Raw genomic sequence first — 25690 nt, forward strand, 5'->3', positions numbered from 1 at the left:
CAGCCACCAGACGGACAATAGCTAATCATAGTGTAAGTATACTGTTTTAATCTTTATTTATTAATGTCCATGTTTAATTGTTATATTTGTTATTCTGTATTTTATGATGCGGCATTGAATTATAAATAAATAAATAAATACATGAGACTCTTTGTGTTTATGTGTGTGCTGAGTTGGGTGAAACTTTGCTCAACTTTAGAGGTGGTCTCTCTCTCTCTCTCTCTGTTGGTACCTCTGCTCTGTGTGTGTGTTTTCTCTTCTCTCCCAGCAACAGCCACAACAAAAGCCCCCAGCCTCCTCCTCCTGCTCCTTTTCCCACTCCCTCGCTCCACGCAGTCTCCGCCCACGGGCCAGCCTTCTCCTTCTCCCTCCCTTCTTCGGCCCCAGGATTGCACACCCACTTTGCCAAGCAGGACCACACCTTCCTCCCCTTCCCAGCCTCAGGCAGCTTCTCTCCACGGGACGGAGCTGAGCATCCCTTTCGGTGGGCCTTCTTTCCAAGCTGTTGCCTTGAAAGTAAGTCTTTGGGGGGAGTCAAAACTTTGGGAGGGATGGAAGGAAAAGGTGTGGTGGTGGCATCTCTAGGGCTCTTTTCACCCAAAATTTGGGGCTCCTGTCCAGTGACACCAAGGCCCCTTCTACACTGGCATATAAAATCCGGATTATCTGCTTTGAACCGGATTATATAGCAGTGTAGACTCATAATCCAGTTCAAAGCAGAACATGTGAATTATATGACAATGTTAAAGATGTTCCAAGTTATAGGGTGTGTCTACACCAGGCATGGGCAAACTTGGGCCCTCCAGTGCTTTGAACTTCAACTTCCACAATTCCTAACAGCCTACCGACTGGGTTATATGGCAGTGTAGGCTCATATAATCCGGTTCAAAGCAGATAATGTTGATTATATGACAGTATAGAAGGGGCCCCAAGTTATAGGGTGCATCTACATTAGGCATGGGCAAACTTGGCTCCTCTAGGTATTTTGGACTTCAACTCCCACAATTCCTAACAGCCTACCATTATATGGCAGTGTAGACTCATATAATCCGGTTCAAAGCAGATCATGTGGATTATATGACACTGTAAAAGGTGCCCTAAGTTATAGGGTGTGTCTACACCAGGCATAGGCAAACTTGAGCCTTCCAGGTGCTTTGGACTTCAACTCTCACAATTCCTAACATCCTACCATTATAGGGCAGTGTAGATTCATATAATCCGGTTCGAAGCAGATCGTGTGGATTATATGACACTGCTAAAGGTGCCCCAAGTTATAGGGTGTGTCTACACCAGGCATGGGCAAACTTGGGCCATCCAGTGCTTTGAACTTCAACTCCCACAATTCCTAACAGCCTACCGGTTGGGTTATATGGCAGTGTAGGCTCATATAATCCGGTTCAAAGCAGATCATGTGGATTATATGACACTGTAAAAGGTGCCCTAAGTTATAGGGTGTGTCTACACCAGGCATAGGCAAACTTGAGCCTTCCAGGTGCTTTGGACTTCAACTCTCACAATTCCTAACATCCTACCATTATAGGGCAGTATAGACTCATATAATCCGATTCAAATCTGATCATGTGGACTATATCATACTGTAAAAGTTGCCCCAAATTGTAGGGCGTGTCTACATCAGGCATGGGCAAACTTGAGCCTTCCAGATGCTTTGAACTTCAACTCCCACAATTCCTAACAGTCTATCAACTAGGTTATATGACAGTGTAGACTCATATAATCTGGTTCAAAGCAGATGATGTGGATTATATGGCAGTGTAGAAGGAGCCCCAAGTTGTAGGGTGTGTCTACACGAGGCATGGGCAAACTTGAGCCCTCCAGATGCTTTGGACTTCAACTCCCACAATTCCTAACATCCTATTGACTGGGTTATATGGCAGTGTAGACTCATATAATCTGGTTCAAAGCAGTTCATGTGGATTATATAGCAGTTTAGAAGGGACCTCAAGTTGTAGGGTGTGTCTACACAAGGCATGGGGAAACTTGGGCCCTCCTGGTGTTTTGGACTTAAACTCCCACAATTCCTAACAGCCTACTGGCTGTTAGGAATTGTGGGAGTTGAAGTCCAAAACACCAGGAGAGCCCAAGTTTGCCCATGCCTGGTGTACACACTGCAGTTTTGCCCTGTTTTCAGTGCTGTGGAATCATGGGAATTGTTGTTGATCTGTAAAGCAGTTTTAACTTCCATGACTCAGTGTTTATGCAAACATGGGAGTTATAGTTTTGGGGAGGCACTACAATAACATTTAATATTAATGTTATTGTATTTATCGATGTTTAATTATTTTATGCTTTATGACTCAATGTTGTTTTATGTTTATGTTTTAATATGGTTAGGTTAATTTGTAGTTCTAGTATGTTATTGTCTTGCTTTTTGTTTTGTTTATGTTTTCACATGTATGTACGACATTGAATTTTGCCTTTATAATGTTGGAAATGGCTTTGAGTTCCCTTAGGGGGAGAAAAGCAGTATATAAATGTAGTAAATAAATAAATACTTGCTATTTGGGAGAGAAAGGTTGCCAGACTACAACTAGCATTGTGCAAATGGCACTTCAAGTCATGTAAAGTTGTGTTCATTCTGCAATGTGGACATACTCCCTGACTGCATTGGTTAAACTAAAGTGAAAGGGTGAGAATAGCGTCTCCCCAGGGTGCATCTGTACTGTAAAATTAACACAGCTTGGTACCATCTTTACTCCCATGGCTTAATGCTATGGAAACATGGGGGTTGTAGTTTCACAAGGTCTTTTGCTTAACCTGCCAAAGACTGCTGGTGCTTCACCAAGCTACAAATCCCATCTTGAGCCATGGCAGACAGTTCGAGGAGTGTCAAACTGCATTAAGCCTACAGCGTGCATGTACTATGGCTGAATACTATGGAAACATGGGGGTTGTAGTTTCACAAGGTCTTTTGCATTACATGCCAAAGAGTGCTGGTGCTTTACCAAGCTACAAATCCCATCTTGAACCATAGCAGTTCAAGAGGTGTGAAACTGCATTAAGTCTACAGTTTCATGGCTCAATACTATACAAAACATGGGAGTTGTAGTTTCACAAGGTCTTTAAGCTTCTCCGCCCAAGAAAGCTGGTGCTTTACCAAATGGCAACTCTCGGGATTCCATTGTGGCCCTTAAAGGGATGCCAAGATGCATCCTCTCCATAGTATAGATCAGTGTTTCTCAACCTGGGGGTCGGGACCCCTGGGGGGGTTGCGAGGGGGTGTCAGAGGGGTTGCCAAAGACCATCTGAAAAAACCAGTATTTTCTGTTGGTCATGGGGGTTATGTGTGGGAAGTTTGGCCCAATTCTATCATTGGTGGGGTTCAGAATGCTCTTCGATTATAGGTGAACTATAAATCCCAGCAACTACATCTCCCGAATGTCAAGGTCTATTTTCCCCAAACATGTGGGCATATTGAATATTTGTGCCAAGTCTGGTCCAGATCTATCATTGTTTGATTCCACCGTGCTCTCTGGATGTAGGTGAACTACAACTCCCAAACTCAAGGTCACTGCACAACAAAACCCTTCTAGTGTTTTCATTTGCTCATGGGAGTTCTGTGTGCCAAGTTTGGTTCAATTCCATCGTTGGTGGTTCAGAATGCTCTCTGATTGTAGGTGAACTATAAATCCCAGCAACTACAACTCCCAAATGATAAAATCAATCCCCCCAACCCCACTAAGTATTCAAATTTGGGAGTATCAGATATTTGTGCCAAATTTGGTCCAGTGAATGAAAATACATCCTGTATATCAGATGTTTACATTACGATTCATAACGGTAGCAAAATAACAGCTATGAAAGTAGTAACGAAAATAATTTTATGGTTGGGGGTCACCACAACATAAGGAACTGTATTAAGGAGTCATGGCATTAGGAAGGTTGAAAACCACTGGTATAAATGGATTCATAGGAAGTCATTTGGGCGTGGCCCCTTTTAGTGGTGGTAATCCCATTCGTGATATTAGTGATAACCCCACTTTGAGCCAGATTGGGAAGGAGAAGAAGAGTTGGAGAGGCTTCACATAGGTCCCGGGATACCTGAGTTCCCATCTGCAAGAAAGAGGAAAGGATTCAAATGTGATTGGCTGGCCCAGGAGGGTGTAAGGCAAAGAGGGGCTGAAGTGGGAGTTGTAGTTTGACAAGGTCTTTAGCTAAATGCTGTGGCAACTTGGGATTTGTAGTTTGGTGAAGCCCCAATACTTTTGGCCAGAGAAGTTTAAAAAGCCTTGGAAAACTACAACTCCCAGCGGGAGTTGTAGTTTTCCAAGGCTTTTTAAACTTCTCTGGCCAAAAGTATTGGGGCTTCACCAAACTACAAATCCCAAGTTGCCACAGCATATAGCTATAACTGTACTGAAGCGTGCTTAGTCCAGTGTACACCCCATTGAATTCTGCATTCCACGGAGCATGTTTGTGTCCAGCATCATCTTCACCTTGTGACCCTCCCATGCTTTCCTTCCATTTTTATTTTCTTTTAACAACCACAAAATCCATTAAGGAAGGAAAAAGAGGGAATCGTTGCACAAAATGTCTTTTCACTAGTAGCGCTCGGAGCCCTCCGTCTGGAGCTCCCTGTGGTCTGATCAAGCAAAAGGCTGTTTAAGAACAGAAGTTCTTCAGTTTGCCAGACTTGGAGCCACAAACCTTTTGGAACTCATAGTGGAAAATGTGCATTTGCATGCAACTTCATTTGGAGCCAGTCTCGCCGATCAGACCGGGACTTAACTCGGCATAAAAATGGGCATCAGGTTCGCTCGATGGGGTGGGGTTGTTCTCATGTATCCTTGGAGTGCTTGCGCTGTATCAAGATGGAAGTTGTGTTTAATGGCGTGTGCAAATGCCGAGCGTGTAATGATGCGCTTAGCAGGGCGGTTGGTTTCTCAAGTGGATCCCGTCAGATTCGCAAGTGCAAATAGCATAAATGGCATGTCACTTTGACACTGACATTTGTATTAGACTCTGCTAGTGTAATGTTGGTGTGTAAGGAAAAGAGGTGTGTAGTACGATCTACGACTGGCAGAAAGCTCACTAGATGTTTGCTGGCAATATTTGCGTGTGCACAAGGAACATGTATGTTTGCATCTGGAATATATATGTGTGCATGAACTGCAGCAGACCTAGATGCTTGCCAACAAAGGAAGGAACATATGTAATAATCCCATATTTCCTTGATCGTTAGACACATTTTCCCTCTATATAAACATCTCTAAAATAGGGTGTGTCTTAGGCTTTTTCTACAATGCCAGTGTATATATACACTGCCCTGCTTCAAGAATATCTGGTTTAAACTGGATTATATGAGTATCCACAGCCAGATAATCTGGGAGAAGCAGATAATCTGGGATCAGATCCTGGGATATAACGATAGTGTGGAAGGAACCTTAGAATTGTGAGTGCTATAGATAGATACTGTAGATAGATAGATGGATGGATGGATGGATGGATGGATGGATGGATAGATAGATACCGTAGACAGACAGACAGACAGACAGATAAATAGGTAGGTACATAGATGGATGGATGTTTTTTCTGTTGATGGTACTGAAATTAGATCTATGGCATCTTATAATCAAAGAAATAAGATAATAAAAACATGTTTCTTGGAGCTCCCGGTGGCACAGTGGGTTAAACTGCTAAACTGCTAAATCCGGGGAGTGGGGTGAGCTCCTGCTGTTAGCCCCAGCTTCTGCCAACCTAGCAGTTTGAAAACATGCAAATGTGAGTAGCTACTGCTTCAGCGGGATGCTTCAACGGTGCTCCATACAGTCATGCTTGCCACATGACCTAGGAGACGTCTACGGTCAACGCCGGCTCTTTGGCTTAGAAATGGAGATAAGCACCACTCCCCAGAATCAGACACAACTAGACTTAATGTCAAGAGGAATCTTTTACCTTTACCTTTACCTTGGCCCTCTGACAGTATGTATATATGTATTGTCGAAGGCTTTCATGGCCGAAATCACTGAGTTGTAGTAGGTTTTTTCAGGCTATATGGCCATGTTCTAGAGGCATTTTCTCCTGATGTTTTGCCTGCATCTATGGCATGCATCTGTATATATGTTTTAAATCCGGAATGGTCTCCTTGAGGCCTCTAGCTGTAGTTGGGTTGCAACTCCCATCATTCATCATCACCATCATCATCATCATCTGTCTAAGGCAAATAGGAATACAGTCATAGTATCCTAGAGTTGGAAGACATCCCAAGGACCATCCACTCCAACTCCATTCTGTCATGCAGGAACACACAATCAAAGCACTCCTGGCAGATGGCCATCCGGCCTCTGCTTGAAAACCACTAGAGAAGGAGACTTCACCATACTCTGAGGCATAGTGTCCCAATGTCAAACAAGTCTTACTGTAGGAAGTTCTTCCTAAAGTTTAGGGTGGAGTCGGTTTTCCTGCCGTTTAATTAATTGCTCTGAGTTTTTGTCTCTAGAGCAGCAGAAAACAGGCCTGTCCTCAAGTTGGCCCTTCTCATTCCTGGGTTTGGCTATTTGCAGGTTTGCTACTCCCTCAGATCCTGCTTCCCTTCCTCACCATGGTTTGTTTGTAGACATTAACCAACCACCAAAATTGCTGCATTCCCAGGTGTTGCTATTCAAGGAAGTCAAGCACTGCTTCCAGAAATATTCAGGGTTCTACTACTACATTTACTACATCTCTGCCCCAACCTCTGTGAATATGGAGGGTGAAAGAGCTTCTAGATCAGTATCTTGTATATTATCTAATGTGCAGGATATTGATATGTCAGAGACAAGTACCACTTTTGTGCTCGTTGGCTACAGTTGTTTCCTCCTTTCCTGGAAATCATAGAATCAGAAGATACCACAAAGGCCATCCAATCCAACCCCCTGCCATGCAGGAAAATACGAGTGTGGGTCAAAAAGAGTTGCCTCTTGCGTCATAAAAACGTCATGAATGAACATATAACCGCAGAAGTTGCTACAGATCATAGCCTGAACTGTCTTCTACAAAAAACTACTGTTGAACCTAGTCACCATCAATTTGTACACAATTTGCACCATTGTTTAACTCAGGCATCAAAACCATTTTGGAAAAATTCAGGGTTTTGCTTCATGACTCATGATTGTAAAGCTGTTTTGACATCATTCCAGTCATTTAATCTGAAACCACCTAGATTGTTTTTCAGAGATCCAAACAGATAAAAGTCAGAAGGGGCCAAATTATAAACATTCTTCAAGCGGTTATGGATTTCCTTAGGTGCACAACCTTCTTTGGCCAGAAATTCAATGACGACTCTTTCTTTTCGCTTCAGATTCGTGATTCTAATCAGTCAATCAGAAAAAGAAAAGACTATATCAGTAGAGTAAGGTTACCTTTATTATATCATGCATAGATAGTCCAGTCGCTATGAAAGAAATAAAAGTTAGAGCAATGGAGGCATTATTTTTTGACCCACCCTTGTGCAATCAAAGCACTCTTCCTGACAGATGGCTGTCCATCCTCTGTTTATAAACCTCCAGGAAAGGAGACTCCATCACTTTCCAAGCAACATGTCCCATTCTCGCACAGTTCATACCCTCAAAAATCTCCTCCGAATTTTTAGATGTAATATCTTTTCCTCCCATTTGAATCCATTACTTCGTGTTCTAATCTCAGACCAGCACTGGTTTATAGTAAAGGTAAAGGTTTCCCTTGACATTAAGTCTGGTTGTGTCAAACCCTGGGGGTGGTGCTCATCTCCATTACTAAGCCAGAATTGTCCAAAGACGCCTCTAAGGTCATGTGGTCAGCATGTTTGCATGGAGTGCCATTACCTTCCTGCCGGAGCGGTACCTATTAATCTACTCACATTTGCATTTTTTTGAACTGCTAGGTTGGCAGAAGCTGGGGCTAACAGCGGGAGCTCACCCCTCTCCCCAGATTCAAACCGCCAACTTTTCAGTCACAAGTTCAGCAACGCAGCGGTTTAACCTGCTGTGCCACCAGTGGGCCCTGGTTCATGGACTACCGTTAAATAACTCCATTCTAGAGGACCACAAGTTGTCTTCTACTACATTTTTGACATCACCTTGACTCCATGCAACGATGGAAAAAACCTGTAAAAAAAACCTGGTCCATAGCACATACTATTTGGCGTACTGAGAAGGAAAGAGAAACATCATTCTCTCCCCATATATTTCCTGGGTTCCTAAAGATCCAATACTTCAGGTGCTCAGTATTTTGCATGAATATGGATTCCTGGACAAGGGATAAATTGACACTTCAGTGAGCATACAGCAGTGATGGCACAGTTAGGTTTTTGACAGTACAAAATGATCCCCATATTCATAATAGATATGTTTCAGTGGATAACTGAAACCTTGGATCATAGCAAACACTATATTTTGACTACATTTCCCTCCCCCCCGCCGCGATGCAGCAGGTTAAACTGCTGAGCTGCTGAACTTGCTGACTGAAAGGGTGGCGGTTCTGGGGAGTGGGGTGAGCTCCTGATGTCAGCCCTAGCTTCTGCTAACCTAGCTGCTTGAAAACATGCAGATGTGAGTAGATCAATAGGTACTGCTTCAGCAAGAAGGTAACGGCGCTCCATGCAGTCCTGCTGGCCACATGATCTTGGAGGTGTCTATGGACATCGCCGGCTCTTTGGCTTAGAAATTGAGATGAGCTTCAACCCCCAGAGTTGGACATGACTAGACTTAATGTCAGGGGAAACCTTTACCTATTGGAAAGGGCAAGATTTATCTTCTCCTCTGGCCCTGCAGCAATGAGGACAAAGGAGGAAAGTGGGAGGAAGAGAAAGGAACCAGGACTTTGTAAAAGCAACTGAAAAAGTGGGAAAGCAAAGGAAGAATCATCACCCCCCCAGAGATGGACATGGCGAGACTTAATGTCAGGGGAAACATTTACCTTTACCGGGCCAGAAGGATACCAAAAAATTGAACTGGAGTACCTAAAGGGGCCCATAAACACTTTCTGGAGTGTGGGATACTTTTTGGAGTATAGTTAGGTGAAATCATGGATATCGAATCCGTGGATAAATATTGACAGTCAGGCAAACAAGCGTCCTACAGTCTTAATTCTTTTTCTCCTCCCTCGACCACACCCCGTTCCAAATTGCATGGAAAGATCCTATTTTCCAATCCAGTATTTTGTTTCGCAAACGAGGAAATCATATTATTTGGTGCCATTGTTGGGAACGAAATGCTCCGAAGGCTGCATGGCTGTCAGGAGAAAATTGCAATTGGAATGACTCCAAGACCAGGCTGCAATTATATGTCCTGGATTACATCAGTTCATTAGAGCTCCAGAGCCATGTCTTCCGCAAAGAACAAAGAAAGATTGCTGTTTTTCTTGTGTCTTTCTGATTTTGAGGCCACAAAACTGAACACAGTGCTAAGTAAGAGCTTGGAGAAGCCAGAATGTTTTGGATCGCAACTCCCAGAATCCCCAGCAGTGTGATCCTAAGAATTGTATCTCTGGGATCCTAGGAATTGTAGGTAGGAAAAGCAATATTTTCCAACTCGCCTTAGGAGGAAAAATTATCCTAACTGGGTTGCTGTGAGTTTTCCAGGCTTCATGGCCATGCAGTCCGGAAAATTCACAGGAACCCAGTGATTCCGGCCATATAAGCCTTCGACAACACGTTATCCTAACTATTTGTCATCTCTAAATGTATGATGTGTTGGATGGCAAACTCTCTAATACGCAGCTCTGTTTCCAGGGCGTTTCCCTCAATGTTTTGCTCAAATATGTGACATTTCTCTGCCCGTTTTCTTCAGAACCGCTTGCATTGCTTAATGAAACCGTGTGGTCTCCCAACCCACAGACCATGTGTTTTAGGACTGTTTAACCTAGAGGAGGTTGCCACCCACACTGCTTTTAATTAATCTCTTTCCACCTCCCTGCAATGCCATAAATAATGGCTAAAGTTAGGTAAATACCCCTTTAAATTTAGCTCCCACCCTTTGCTGGGCAACCTCAAGAAAAATCTGCTACCCTCTCAACCCCTTCATGGCCACATGGAACGAATAATTCTGATTTCCTTGGCAAACGTTGCCACGATTATTCTGATAATATTATGCAGAGAGCTTTGAACTCCTGTTTCCTTTTCAGGCTGGAGTGGTGGGCTGTAATCATGCAAAGCCTAAATTGCAATTGATTGCAAAGTGCTCTTGGGAGCATGCTGATTAATTTAGGATTGTCAATAGCCAGTCAACCATTTCATACCTACCCCAGAATCAGGTAGGAATGGCTTTTTCCTACACTGTTCCTCTGTTGATTCCAGGGAGAGGGTTGCATGTTCATGTCTTGCATGAAGATATGTTCCTTTTAGTCGTCTGCCAACATACTTTGACCCCATAGGGCAGTGTTTTTCAATCTTCCTAATGTCGCAACCCCTAAATACAGTTTCTCATGTTGTGGTGACCCTCAATCATAAAACTATTTTAGTTGCTACGTCAAAACCATAATTTTGCTGCTGTTATGAATCGTAATGTAAATATCTGATATGCAGGATGTGGACCAAATTTGGCACAAATACCCAATATGCCCAAATTTGAATACTGGAGTTGGGACAGTTGAGTTTGTCATTTGGGAGTTGTAGTTTCTGGGATTTATAGTTCACATATAATCATAGAGTTGGAAGAGACCTCATGGACCATCCCGTTCAACCCTCTTCCAAGAAGCAGGAAAATTGCATTCAAAGCACCCCCGACAGATGGCCATCCAGACTCTGTTTAAAAGCTTCCAAATAAGGCGCCTCCACCATACTCCAAGGCAGAGAGTTCCACTGCTGAATGACTCTCACATTAGTTCTTCCTAATGTTCAGATGGAATCTCTTTTCTTGTAGTTTGAAGCCATTGTTCCGCGTCCTAGTCTCCAGAGCAGCAGAAAACAACAACAACAACAACAAACTTTTTATGTACCTCACCACCATCTCCCTGATGGGGACTCGGAGCGGCTTACATGGGGCCAAGCCCAAACAACAAATACAATAAAGAACAACCGAACGCAAACCAAAACTGCAAGCAATAAACAATAAACAACATCATAATTACAAAAAACATAGGAATATACAACAATATAAAATTATAATAAACACAAAACTGCTCCCTCCTCCCTATGACTTCCTCTCACGTATTTATACATGGCTATCATGTCTCCTCTCAGCCTTCTCTTCTTCAGGCTAAACATGCCCAGCTCTTTAAGCCACTCTTCATAGGGCTTGTTCTCTAGACCCTTGATAATTTTAGTCGCCCTCCTCTGGACACATTTCAGCGTGTCAACATCTCTCTTGAATTGTGGTGCCCAGAATTGGACACAATATTCACCTACAATCAAAGATCATTCTGAACTCCACCTACAATGGAATTGAACCAAACTTGGCACACTGAACTCTCATGATCAAGAGAAAAGGGTTTGGTGAGCATTGACCTTGAGTTTTGGAGTTGTAGCTCACCTACATCAAGAGAACACTGTGGGCTCAAACAATGATGGATCTGGACCAAATTTAGCACGAATCCACAATATGCCCAAATGTGAACACTGGTGGAGTTTGGGGAAAATAGACCTTGACATTTGGGAGTTGTAGTCATTTGGATATATAATCCACCTAACATCAAAGAACATTCCGAACCCTGCCAGTGATAGAACTGTGCCAAACTTCCCACACAGAACCCCATGACCAACAGAAAATACTCTGTTTTCTGATGTTCTATGGTGATTCCTCTGACACCCCCCTCGTGACCCCCCCCAGGGGTCTCGACCCCCAGATTGAGAAATGCTGTCATAGGGATTTATTAGGCAAGGAATACTCAGTAATTTTTCCTGCTCCTTCCCCTGAAATATAGCTCGCAGTCCCTGGTGTCCATTGGTGGTCTCCCATTCAAGTACTAACCAGGGCTGACACTGCTTAGCATCCAAGGTTAGACAATATCTGGAGCCTTTAGGTTATCTAGGCATGAGTCATTTGCCTTCTAGGAAAGTCTTTCTCTATAATGATTATATTTTCTCTCTCTGAAGTATATTCACAAAGATGTCTGGGTGTAGGAAGTGTCTTTCCTTACACTTTGTGATGGTACTTAGCAGAACTTAAAATTCATTGCTTCATTGTACTGCATGTATACTATGATTTGTGGTGGAATGGGTTAAACCCCTGTGCCAGAGGTTCGAATCTGAGGAGAGCGGGTTGAGTTCCCTTTTTTAACTCCAGCTCCCCATCCGGAGGCATGAGGGAAGCCTCCCACAAGGATGGTAAAACATCAAGAACATCTGGCCGTATCCTTGGCAGCGTCCTTGCAGATGGCCAATTCTCTCACACCAAAAGTGACTTGCAGTTTTTCAAGTCACTCCTGACCCCCCCCAAAAAACCCCCTTCAGTTCGCAGGAAGATAAAGAGAAGCCCTCACTGGACAAATAGGTTCATATTAGGGTCATCATAAGTTGAAAATGACTTGAAGGCACATGGCAACAGTGACTTCCTGCTGTGTTCGCTGTCAAAAAAGTTTCACAAAGACACTTCTTCCTCCTTGCCTTCCTCCTTCGAAGTGCATCCTCTAATTGTCCTGACTTGGCAGGGATAGTCCCGATTCAGCCTTTGCTTTCCCACTTTTTCAGTTGTTTTTGCAAAGTCCTGGTTCCTTTCTCTTCCTCCCACTTTCCTCCTTTGTCCTCATTGCTGCAGGGCCAGAGGAGAAGATAAATCTTGCCCTTTCCAATAGGTAAAAGTTAAGGATTTCCCCGGACATTAAGCCCAGTTGTGTCTGACTCTGGGGATTGGTGCTCAACCCGTTCCCTGGATTCGAACCTGTGACCTCTTGGTCAACAAGTTCAGCAGCTCAGTGGTTTAAACCACTGCGCCACCGGTGCATCTGCCCTTTCCAATAAGCTCAGGCAAAAGCAAACTGCAGCACCCTCTCCTAGCTTGTGTTTCCTCCCTCATTAACAATGGCTTCAAACTACAAGAAAGGAGATTCCATCTGAACATTAAGAAGAACATCCTGTGAGAGCTGTTCAGCAGTGGAACTCTCTGCCCCAAAGTGTGGTAGAAGCTCCTTCTTTGGAAGCTTTTAAACAGAGGCTGGGTGGCCATCTGTCAGGAGTGCTTTGAATGCAGTTTTCCAGGGGGTTGGACTGGATGGCCCATGAGGTCTCTTCCAAACTCTATGATTCTATGATGAATGACATTCTCCATCTTGACTACATTCTAATGTTGCTTCGTCACATGTGTCCTAGTTTTTGTCTGTGAGGCAATGTGACCGTCATATAACCAACACGGCTATATGTCTGGACATGCGAGCACAATTCTTCACTGGCTACACAGACATATTCTTTATCTTGGCAAAGCACTTTAATTATCCCTCTGCAGTTGCAACATCAGAGAAGTGACCAAATTGCTAAGTGATAAGTCACAGGAAAAAATTTGTAGGACACGGTAAGAAGATCCTGAAACACTCCATTGTAGTGCCATCTATTTTGGGATCGCTTTCTTCGGTCTTTTATTATCCCTTTGCCCTTTATTTCGTTGGACCATTACAACTTCCAAGGGAGAGGCAGGCGGCAGGGGATGCAAACTCCTAAAAAGGACCGCAATCTCCTAAAATGGAAATGCAAACAAGGGGAGGAAGTTGTAGCTGCTGGGCTGGGCCGCTAGTTCCTGGCGATGGATGGGGAAAATTGGCCGCGGGGTTTACAAGAGAAGAGAAAGCGGTCTCTTTGGGAAGGGGCCCGGGAGGAAGAGACCGCCAGCGGCAGGCTGGCCCTGAGCCCGGGCGGAGGCTTTTCTCCCCCTTTTCCTTCCACTGTAGAAGTGAAACATGATTGAAACCAAATGTCCAACTTTGGAGAAAGAGGGATTATCTCCCGGCCTTATATGGATCGCGGTGAGAGCGGCAATATTCCCTCCCCAGTGAATATTTCCGCCTCTCCCAGCCCCCATGCCTGGCTCCATTTCAACCCAGGCAGGAAATCCAGATGAGGAAGTGTCCTCCAGCAAGAAAGGCTGACAGCCCTTTGACCCATGGAGTTCCTTGCTCCTAATTTTGGCACATTTTGGACCATGTCCCAGACCCTCCTCCCCCAGGAATTCCCATTTGCTCTCCCAGCCATGGCACTGGTATATCGGCCACAGCTGGGTGCTTAAGGCTGACTGCATCAACTACAGTTTCATATCTCTGCAACATTTGATCGGCCCTCTGTTTCCGTAGATGCTGCATCCACTGATTCTTCTATTTGTGGGTTGAAAATATTCTAAAAGACAAAAAACAACAAGCAGACTTTGATGTTGCCATCTATATATATAAAAATGTTCTGTGCACAATGAGTACCTTAAAAACAAAAGAAGTAATGAACGAAATCACACCAAATTTGGCAACAAAATGTCTCACTACACAAGGAGTGACCATCACTCAAAAAAATTATGATTTCATCATTTGGGAGTTGTAGTTGTTGGGATTTATAGTTCACCTACAATCAAAGAGCATTCTGTACTCCACCAACGATGAAATTGAACCAAACTTGGCACACAGGACTCCCCTGACCAACAGAAAACACTAGAAGGGTTTGGTGGGCACTGACCTTGTGTTTGGGAGTTGTAGTTCACCTACATCCAGAGAGCACCGTGGACTCAAACAATGATGGATCTGGACCAAACTTGTCACGAATACTCAATATGCCCAAATATAAACACAGATGGAGTTTTGGGGAAATAAACCTTGACATTTGGGAGTTGTAGTTACTGAGATGTATAGTTCACCTACAACCAAGGAACAGTCTGAACCCCACTGACGGAATTGGGGCAAACTTCCCACACAGAACCCTCATGACCAACAAAAAATACTGTGTTTTCTGATGGTCTTTGATGACCCTTCTGACACCCCCTCGCAAACCCCCCGCCCAGGGGTCCCAAACCTTGTATTTGAACCACCCACTTTTTGGTCAGCAGCCCTGCCGCCGCAAGAGTTTAACCCAGCGGTCCTCAAAATTTTTAAACAGAGGGTGAGGTCACAGTCCCTCAAACTGTTGGAGGGCCGGATTATAATTTGAAGAAAAAAAAAGAATGAATTCTTATGCACACTGCACATATCTTATTGGTAGTGCAAAAAACAGTTTAAAACAATACAATAATTAAGATGAAGAACAATATTAAGAAATTAAACTTATTAGTATTTCAGTGGGAAGTGTGGGGCTGCTTTTGGCTGATGAGATAGGATTGTTGTTGTTGTTGTTGTGTGTTTTCAAGTCGTTTCAGACTTAGGTTGACCCTGAGCGAGGGCTGGGTAAATGACCTTGGAGGGCTGTATCCAGCCCTTGGGCCTTAGTTTGAGAACCCCTGGTTTAAACCATTGCACCACCGATATCTATCTACAGCAGACACATGCAAACTTTTTTGCCTTGGGGCCACATTGTGGGCCTGTGCTGGGTGGGACGCGCCCAAGAGAAAGAGGGCCTGGGAAAGGGCAGGGCTGGGGCAGGGCCTGGGTCTAACTCAGGTTGTCCTTGCATAAGAACGGGGCCCCTTGCCCCATCCTTATGTTGGGAGGAAAACGGGACAAGTGCCAACTGCGCCAATCCTCCCCGATTCTCCTCCCGTGATTTTAGGGCTGTCCTCTTGACATTATGCCAGGAGGAGGGCAAGACAGGCAACAGCCAAGAGAACTCTGGAGGGTTCTCAGCTGCTACGCACTTTCCTCAGGCTGTCCTTTCAGCATAAGGACGGGGTTGCTCATACCGTCCTTATCCCAGGAGGAAGGCTAGACACGCAGTGGCTGAGAGCGCTCCAGAGGACTCTCAGCCACTGCATGTCTTCTTCCTCCATCCTTTCTGCTTAAGGACATCGTTTCTCAGCCTTCCAAATGCTGTGACCCCTTGACACAGTTCCTTGTGTTGTGTGGACCCGTAACCATAACATTCTTTTCGTTGGTACTTTATAACTCTTATGAATCGTTAAGTAAATATCTGATATGCAGGATGTATTTTCATTCACTGGACCAAATTTGGCAAAAATACCCAATATGCACAAATTTGAATACTGATGGGGTTGGGAGGGGGATTGATTTTGTCATTAGGGAGTTATAGTTGCTGGGATTTATAGTTCACCTACAATCAAAGAGCATTCCGAACTCCACCAATGATGGAATTGAACCAAACTTGGCACACAGAACTCCCATGACCAACAGAAAATAATGGAAGAGTTTGGTGGGCATTGACATTGAGTATTGGAGTTGTAGTTCTCCTACATGCAGGGAGCACTGTGGTCTCAAACAATGATGGATCTGGACCAAACTTGGCATGAATACTCAATATGCCCAAATGTGAATTTGGGCAAAAGAGACCTTAACATTTGGGAGTTGTAGTTGCTGAGATTTACAGTTCATCTACAAACAAAGAGCATTCTGAACCCCACCAACGATAGAATTGGGCCAAACTTCCCACATAGAACCCCATGACTGACAGAAAATACCATGTTTTCTAATGGTCTTTGGCAGTGGCTCTCAACCTGGGGTCTCCAGATGTTTTTGGCCTTCAACTCCCAGAAATCCTAACAGCTGGTAAACTGGCTGGGATTTCTGGGAGTTGTAGGCCAAAAACATCTGGGGACCCCAGGTTGAGAACCACTGGTCTTTGGTGATTCCTCTGACACCCCCTCACGATCCCCTCAGGGGTCCCGACCCCCAGGTTGAGAAACACTGGCATAAGGATGTCTGATCTACAGATTCTACTCACATATTTGACCTTTGTACATAATAGGACTTGAGCATTCACAGGTTTTTGATGTGGGGTGGGGGACCAAAATGAAATACAAAGGATGCACTATAGTTCTGTGCAAATATCAGTTACAGCCCCATAGAGAGAGGGAAAAACACTGCACAGATCTTGTAATGTCTGTTTTGAAAAGGTGGAAATCATGGGGATTCCAGATGTTGAACTGCATCTTCCAATATTCCCCCATTGTTGGCTAAGGGATGTGTGGGATTCGAAGTTTTACAGCAATGGTTCTCAACCTGTGGGTCCCCAGGTGTTTTGGCCTCCAACTCCCAGAAATCCCAGCCAGTTTACCAGATGTTAGGATTGCTGGGAGTTGAGGGCCAAAACATCTGGGGATTCACAGGTTGAGAACCACTGTCTTACAGCGTCTGCAAGGCCATGTGATCCCCATTCCTCTGTTCAAACGTGTCCATGCTATTTTCTGTCCTGTTAGGTACTTTCTGTCCAGTTAGGTACAAACCATAAAAACAAGTAATTCAGTAGAACACTCGCCTTCTGTGCTTCCCAAGAATGTGGCAATGGAGTGGTATTGAAAGATTGTAAACAAACTAAGGAACATTAAAACATGTGGGTAAATAATAAGCATTTTTTGCTCGACACTAAAAATATAGTGTTTTTGGTACCTGGCCATTTTATTGCTTTTTCTAAAAAGAGGAAAATGTGCAATTCAGGTGTCCTCATTGCAATGTAACACAAAAACAAATTTACAGTTTATTTCTAAATCTATTGCTAAAATTTGTCCTACAGAACAGCAGGTTAGATTTGGACCTTCTATTTTCCAAAACGCCTCCTCACCAATTGGGAAGGCGATCTATGATTGGTTGAGATATCCATGCAACACAGAAATCCTGGAGGAGATTTAAAAAAGAATATATACTTGAGTATAAGCCGACCCAAATATAAGCCAAGGCCCCTAATTTTACCACAAAAAACTTGGAAAACGTATTGACAAGTCTAAGCCGAAGGTGGGAAATGCAGCAGCTACTGGTAAAGATAAAAATAAAAACAGATACCAATAATTGTTATATGTTGTTATAAGTTTCCTACTTTTCTATTACACCATTGTTCTCCTACTCTACATGTACAAAGTTTTATTTTTTCTTTGTTTCTTTCACCTCTTTTTCTTTTGACCCCCCAATCCCTAATCTTCCCTTTCTACCCTTAATAAAAATAAATTTGAAAAAGAAATAGATACCAATAAAATTACATTAATTGAGGCATTTGTAGGTTAAATGGCATAAACCAGTACAGGTGGTCCCACTGGTCATCGGCACACTGGGTGCCGTGCCAAAAGATCTCAGCCGGCATTTGGAAACAATAAACATTGACAAAATCACAATCTGTCAACTGGCCACCTTACTTGGATCTGTACGCATCATTCAAAAATATATCACACAGTCCTAGATGCTTGGGAAGTGTTCGACTTGTGATTTTGTGATATGAATTCCAGCATATATATCTCATTCGCTGTGACATACTGTGTTTTGGTGTCAGAATAATAATAATAATAATAATAATAATAATAATAATAATGATGATAATAATAATAGGGTAAAATAATGGAAATGTAATAAGAAGAGTAATAATAATATATGTAATAATAATATATGTAATAATAATGAAGAGTAAAATAATAACTAATAATACTAAATAGAATAAAATAATAAATGTAATAACAATAATAGAGTAAAATAATAATAGAGTAATATAATAATAATAATAATAATAGAGTAAAATAATGGAAATGTAATAATAACAGTAAGAAGAGTAAAATAAGAAATGTAATAATAATAAATAGTGTAAAATAATAAATGCAATAACAACAATAATAAAGTAAAATAATGTAAATGTAATAATAATAAGGAGAGTAAAATAATAAATATAATAGAAATAATAATAATAACAGAGTAAAATAACAAATAACCTTGACTCGAGTATAAGATGCGGGGGGCTTTTTCAGCATTTATAAAGGGCTGAAAAACTTGGCTTATACTCAAGGATCTACGGTAAGTGATTCTCTTATTTGCCTGGTACAATCAGCCTTCCATATGAATGGATCCAGCCATTCACAACTTGAAAATATTCATCCATACATACACACATATCCTTGCCATTTTATATATGAGATATCGTTTTATTATGCTATTGTATACAGTGGGGCTTGGGCATCCATGGGCGTCCTGGAATCAAACCTCTGTGGATACAAGGGTTAGATTCCCGGGAGTCAGCATGATGTCATGGTTTTGAGTGTTGGACTAGGAGTCTGGGAAACCCTCTGGATAACTTTGGCAAGTCACATTTTCTCAGCTTCAGTGGAAGAAAATGGCAAACCCACTCTGAACAAATCTTCCCAAGAAAATCCTGCGATAGGGCCAACATTTGGAAATGGCTTATAGGCACACAATAACAACACAAAATAGATTCTGGACAGCGTTAATTCAACTACAGGTGTAAGTTAATTGTATCAGCAGTGAAGATGCTTTTGAAGAGTGTTGAACAAGCTGTGGGTTTGTCTGCTTGCTTGCCATGATCATGTGTGTGCATTTCTTAAAATTTCCTTCTCCATTCTGAACGCTCAGTGTTTATTATTATTAAAGCGAGTTTCAGACATGTTTTCATTTTGCTTGGCACTTCGGTGATAGTTTTATTTCAGCTTCTTTGGTTTACTTGTCATTTATCTCAGTTTTAACCTGTTGTTATCTTTCTATCTCAATATGCTTAACACCTACAGTCCATTCCGCAACTTTGACAGCAGAGTTAATTTTCTGCACGATTTCCTGTGGCACTTTCTGTAAAAAAGAATTCTAGATACTTCTGCCAGTCCTTTGCTTTTTTGCATATGTGTGTGCACGCACACATGTGCGCGTGCGCGCACACACAATCAATTTTCTTCTTGTATCAACCCTGACAAAAATCACCTTAGGGTCCTTCCAGACAGGCCCTATATTCCAGAATCTGATCCCAGGTTTTCTGCTTTAAACTGGGTTATATGAGTCCACATTGCTAGATAATCTGGGATAAACAGAAAACTTGGGATCAGATCCTGGGATATAGGGCCTGTCTGGAAGGGCCCTTAGTCATCTCTATTTGCTGCTTTGTATTGTGATAGGCTTCAGGAGAGATAATCTGGGATATGTGTTCCTGATATTTAATTCAGAACAAGAGTGAAGGTAGTACAGTGTTCCCTTGCTACTTTGCGATTTGCTTTTTGTGGACTCGCTGTTTCTCGGGTTTTTGCAGCACTCGCTCTGCACATGCATAGTACGCCCGCCATTGGCCCGCAGCCCTGCCAGTGGTTGTCAATCCCAGCTTGTTTACCCTACTGGGACGCCAATGAAGCTTGGAGGTGAGGCCGCCTCCCAGTTTATGAATGGTTGCCGTTGCCCAAATCCCGCCTCCTGGCAACGATGGAGTGTGAAAAAGGGTTTCATCCTCCCCCCTCGGGAGAGAGGCAGCCAATCAAGGTGGCTGTGATTTACATAATGTTTCAAGGAACGTGTTCATTCATAAAAAAGAGAGAGAGGAGATACAAAACAGTATTTAAATCACAGCCTTATATCCCCTTCCTTATAGCTAGGAAAAAGAAAAGTGTGCAGTGCTTTTAAATTTCTCCTTGCTTCTGCCTTACTCTTGGAATACTATATATATAGAGAGAGCGTCCCTACTTTGTGGATTTTCACTTATCGCGGGTGATCCTGGAACATAACACCCACGATAAGTGAGGGAACACTGTATACCAAATATACAAATCATGTGTGATCTTAAAAATTAAGCAGGTTCAGGCCTGGTTAGTAGTTGAGTGGGAGACTGCCAAGGAATTCCTGGTGCCATAGGCTATATTTTAAAGAGATGCAATGGCAAACTACCCCAAGAGACCCTATGGCAGTGGTTCTCAACCTGTGGATCCCCAGATGTTTTGGCCTTCAGCTGGTAAACTGGCTGGGATTTCTGGGAGTTGTAGGCCAAAACACCTGGCGACCCACAGGTTGAGAACCACTGCCGTATGGAATCCATGGGGTCACACTATAATGTGATAACAAGGAAGAAGGCAAAGGTGTCCCATAGTTCATGGCAGCTCACAAGTAAAATGGTGGGCTTCAGCTGTTGTTTGTCAACACACGGTTTTTCAGAGGAGAGATTGCTTCAGCCACTGAGATTTTATACATTGCCTTCATTGTGCTTGCTAAGTGCTATTTATGAGCTGGCTCTGCATGAAGTATATTGAATTGCTGTTGGGTTCTTAGAAAGGCAATTCTCTTTGATTTAATTCTGCCATGTTCTTGAGAAATCAGATTACATTATTCTTGGGAAACAGTTCAGGACAATAACTGTCTTCTCTAGGGGAACAGTAGCCCTTAATTTCTAGTATCATACGAAAGGGATAACGGTCCTCTTAGGTAAACGTATGTTCCAGATTGGATAACAAGTTGGGAGATACATTTAGTGGGGTTTCATCCCAAATTCAGGTTGGTGTACATGAGTAGACAGGGGCCCTTTTCTTGCTACTAAAGCAGCAGTTCTCAGCCTGTGGGTCCCCAGGTGTTTTGGCCTACAACTCCCAGAAATCCCAGCCAGTTTACCAGCTGTTAGGATTTCTGGGAGTTGAAGGCCAAAACATCTGGGGACCCACAGGTTGAGAACTACTGCACTAAAGGCATACTTTCCTTCAGAGATGATATGTCAAGGGACAATGTATGCTTGTGAGCATGAGGACACAGTTGGTGTTGAATGAAATACCCTTCGTACATTTTCAATCTTATCAGAACCTGCTGAGATTTCTTACACTGACTAAACATGAGTTTTATACCTAAACCTTAGCCCTCTGGAGTTAGAACCTGATGCTGGACCCAAAAATGAAAAACCAGTGATTATTTAGATATGAGTAGATTAGTGTTACCAGAATCCTTAAGCAATGGCAAATCCTGGCTAAGCCTGAAGGTGCTCATGGTCCAATAATTGCATAGATTCCTCACTACTTTGTGCCAGGGACAAGAGATGAATAGCCTTCCACCTACTTTCACAATTTCCCCCAGTCCTCATTATTAGCCTTGCTGGGTAGGGTTAATAGGAGTTCCATTTCTATACCATCACACACCCCAAGATCAAGTTGCACATTGCTTATGGCCTCTTTTAACATGTCTCTGTTTTAATTCTTCTCCTTAGATATTTCTACAATGCCGGTAACCCGCTCAAAGTCGTCGTTCAATACTAACGCCCTGACTTCTCAACTGGGTATCATCCGCCTTTTGGAAGCTATTTTCACATGTGTCACCTTCAGCTTGGTGGTCCACCGCGGTGCCTGGTATGGCCGTAATGGCGACTGGTGCATGTTCTCATGGTGCATTTGCTTCGCCATCACCATTGTCATCTTGGTGGTGGAAGTTGTTGGCCTTCAGCACCGCATGCCAGTCTCCTGGAAAAACTTCCCCATCACGTTTGCCATGTATGCCACCTTGGTGTGCCTCTCCGCTTCCATCATCTACCCAGTAACCTTCATCCAGAGCCAAAGCCTTCCCCGTGAAGAGCGAGGATACCGCATTGCTGCCACAGTATTCTCTTGCCTCGCCTTCTTGGCTTACTCTACAGAGGTTACCTTAACCAAAGCCAAACCAGGAGAAGTCACTGGCTATATGGCCACTGTTCCCGGCCTGCTTAAGGTGGTGGAGACCTTCATTGCTTGTATCATCTTTGTCTTCATCAGTGATCCGGTTTCCTATGATCACCCGGAGGCTCTTCAGTGGTGCATGGCTGTCTACTGCATTTGTTTCATCCTGTCGTTGGTGGTTATCATTCTCTGCATTGGCGAATGCACCGGTTGGCTGCCCTGTCCGTTCAACAAGTTCCTGAGTGGCTACACTCTTCTGGCTGTGCTCATGTACGCAACAGCCACCATCATCTGGCCCATCTACAAGTTCGACCGGAAGCATGGGGGAATACCCTCCCGGCCAGGTTTCTGTAGAACATCTTCGTTCTGCTACTGGGACAAGTTTATTGCCATTGCCGTCCTGACAGCTGTCAATCTGCTGGTTTATCTTGCTGACTTGGTGTATTCCGCACGGCTGATCTTCATCCAAGAATAGATGTCTGGTGGCATCAAGAGTCAGGGCAGAGAAGGTCAAGGGGGAGGAAAGAAGAAAACTTGGGGAGGAGAATAGCAAAGGATGGAGAAAGAAGTTGTATCCTGCTTTCTCCATCTCTTTCTGTGCTCCTCTCTTTTTCTTCCTTACTATGATCCTTCATGCTCTTGTTTCTGCCATTTCCCCTTCTCTTTTTGTACATTCCTTCCCCCCCCCCCCCTTGTCATCCCTTTTTCATGCCCCATCTCATGCTTTTAGCTTGTTGTGCACTTAGTATTTTCCCATCACACACCAGAGGTTTGCATGAGGGCTCTTTCCCTATACGTATTATTGCCCTCCACTGTTTTTGGATTCACCTGTGCCTTCTTGTGTTTTACCAAAAATTGCGTAACTATCTGGGAACTTCATAATTTGGGATATGTTGCAGGTAGGGGAACAGAAACACAAGGTTCAAATTGACCATGCTCCTGGGACTGCTGTTCTTGAATGAAGGGGAGCCTCACAATATTTCATTTCCTATAACTTTGCATATTTGGACATTTTCTAAATCTGCCTTACACATACGTTGCTAAGTTCATAGAAGTTCTTTCCCTTCCATTGTATATATGTTGCTTCAGTATTCCTATTTTTCCATCACTTTTTGCCATTTGTGATAATTCTGTGCTGAGGCCACTGGGTTCTTCACTTAGAGAACATAGATAGAGGACTTATTCATATATGTTAGGGATAGGGGACCCTAAATTGGGCTCAGAGGTCATGAGAGAGTGCCAGATCCCTATTCTGGTAAGAAAAGTTTAGAGAACTCCCTTTTAATGAAGAGTTTTGCCTGGCAGTAGAACCTTAAACGCAATGAGAAGATCTTCTCACTTTGCAGAAGGAGAGTGTTTATTTCAAGGCATTATTGAATGTATTGTCAGCCCTTAATGAATGTAGAGCTGTGCCATTCATACAAATACAATGAGGTCATTTTCTCCTGGGCAAATGCCATTGGAATGAACAGAACATGAAAAGTCAGTCCTGCTTAAATAGAGATCAGAATCAACTCATTCACATTTCACTATCAATTAGCTGAAAAAGGAAAGCTGCATAATTCCCAAAGTGGGTAACATGGCCATTGTAGTCTTGAAGGGCGAGTTCACTCTTCTGTAGTTTCCATTTGAGAGTAGCTTCCAATTAGATTTAGATAATAAACAGGACTTAGTTGAAAGAAAGGAAAAAACACCCTGAAATGATTATTGGATTTTGTTGGGCTCAAAAAAACCCCTGATTCAACCATAAATATAGCAGAGTACTAGAAGCAGACTTCATAACCAGCAGAAACGTACGTGTGGTGAGTCAGGATTAGCTTCCATTCAGCAGGATGGGACAGGATTGCAGAGTCACAACTTTAGGTTCAAAATATTTAAGTAAAAAAGAAAACAGTTCTAGATAGAAATGGTCTTGAAGCTAACTCGCTTACTAAATTCATTTTCTAAGGAAGGTAAAAGAATAAAATATCAAAAGTATCCATGCAGCTACATTTTGCCTGGAGAAAGGCAAAATGCGTCCTTACTGGAAAAGAGACAAAGGTAGAATACATCATTACACTAGAGAATGGATCTACTTTAATTCTGGATTCTGCTTCTGGCAGAATTCTGAGGTTTGTAGTTTAGGGATGAGCCTTTAACAGCCTTACTAAACTACAAACCCCAGAATTCTGCAGGAGGCAGAAACCGGATTTAAAGTAATTCATTCTCTAGTGTGATTAAGTAGAGAGAGAGAGGGCAATGGAAAATGACTACATGGCCAAAACCCAGGGCAATAAAAAAATAACTTTAAAGAGGAAGTTACCTCATTCCTTACAGAGATTCAATTGCTACATCTTCAAAGAGGGGAGGAGATAGTGACAAGCAAGAAGAGTAAGACAAAGCCCATTCTGGGGAAAGCATGCATAGGAATGTGAAGAAAGGAATCCCTCACTCTAATCCTATATCTAAGGATACTAGATATATCTAGATATATCCTATATCTAAGCTACTCATTGAGGACTGGAGACTTGTGCAGTCCAGGGATGAAACCCAATAGATTTAGCCAATAAAGTGACCATTGCCATGCTGAAAAATAGCATGGAAGATGAACCTTCTGCAGTTATTTACCAAAAGATTAAAAAATCTCGGGAATATGTAAAATGCCTGATGGCTGTGCTTCATACCAAAAAGCAGTATTGTTTATGGACAACCAATCTTGCCTTTCATTTTTTATACTGAATATAAAAATAAAGGTGCCTGCCATGAATGTCTTTGAGACATCAGCTTTAATTTTGTCTCGGTGAAGGAAAATAGCATTATTGAAATGTTTGTGTTCACTGAAGTGTTACATGTGTAATTTTGGCCTATTTTGTGTCGCCAGTTCAGCAAAAGCAAACAAACTGCCCCTGGGAGAGAATTGAGAGTAGTCTTGGCGCTCTCCAGGTGTGTTTGGTTACAGTTCCTATGAGCCTGCATGGTTGTGATCTTATGGGAGTTGTAGTCCGGCAGTTCTGGAGGACACCTGGCTAGGAAAGGCTAATGTAGACAATGTTTGTTCTTTGCATTGTGGCCATAACGACAACGACGTTCTCTTCTTATCAGTTCAGCACTAGGCTTTTAGTGTTATGTTGTTTTAAGAAACAAATTTATCATGCTGTTTCTCTGCCTTTGCCTTTTTTTATATACTTCTGTGTGTTTTGTAGCTTAGGTAGAAATATGTATATGCCTTGCTCCCCACTTATTGTTAACCCCATCTCGCCTTAATTGAGGTGCTGTTGTTTGTGACTATCTTTTTTAAAAAATATGCAAAGAGATAAATATGCGTGTACAAAATAAAGAAGCAACGATACCATAAA

The 25690-nt window shown here is 42.8% G+C and overlaps 1 protein-coding gene across 1 annotated transcript; it reads left to right on the forward strand.

The window, feature by feature from the left end:
• Positions 1-366: 366 nt before the first annotated feature.
• On the forward strand, positions 367-25690 carry MYADM (myeloid associated differentiation marker). Its single transcript, XM_060780415.2, has 2 exons — positions 367-516; positions 21914-25690. Exon 2 carries the CDS (start codon positions 21925-21927, stop codon positions 22828-22830), a length of 906 nt encoding a protein of 301 aa, XP_060636398.2. The 5' UTR covers positions 367-516; positions 21914-21924; the 3' UTR covers positions 22831-25690.

The sequence above is a fragment of the Anolis sagrei genome, chromosome 6 (assembly GCF_037176765.1).
Source record: "Anolis sagrei isolate rAnoSag1 chromosome 6, rAnoSag1.mat, whole genome shotgun sequence".
NCBI lineage: Eukaryota > Metazoa > Chordata > Lepidosauria > Squamata > Dactyloidae > Anolis > Anolis sagrei.

Excerpts from the sequence above, each read along its gene's own strand:
- MYADM (XM_060780415.2), top strand. The coding sequence starts at position 21,925 with ATGCCGGTAACCCGCTCAAAGTCGTCGTTCAATACTAACGCCCTGACT.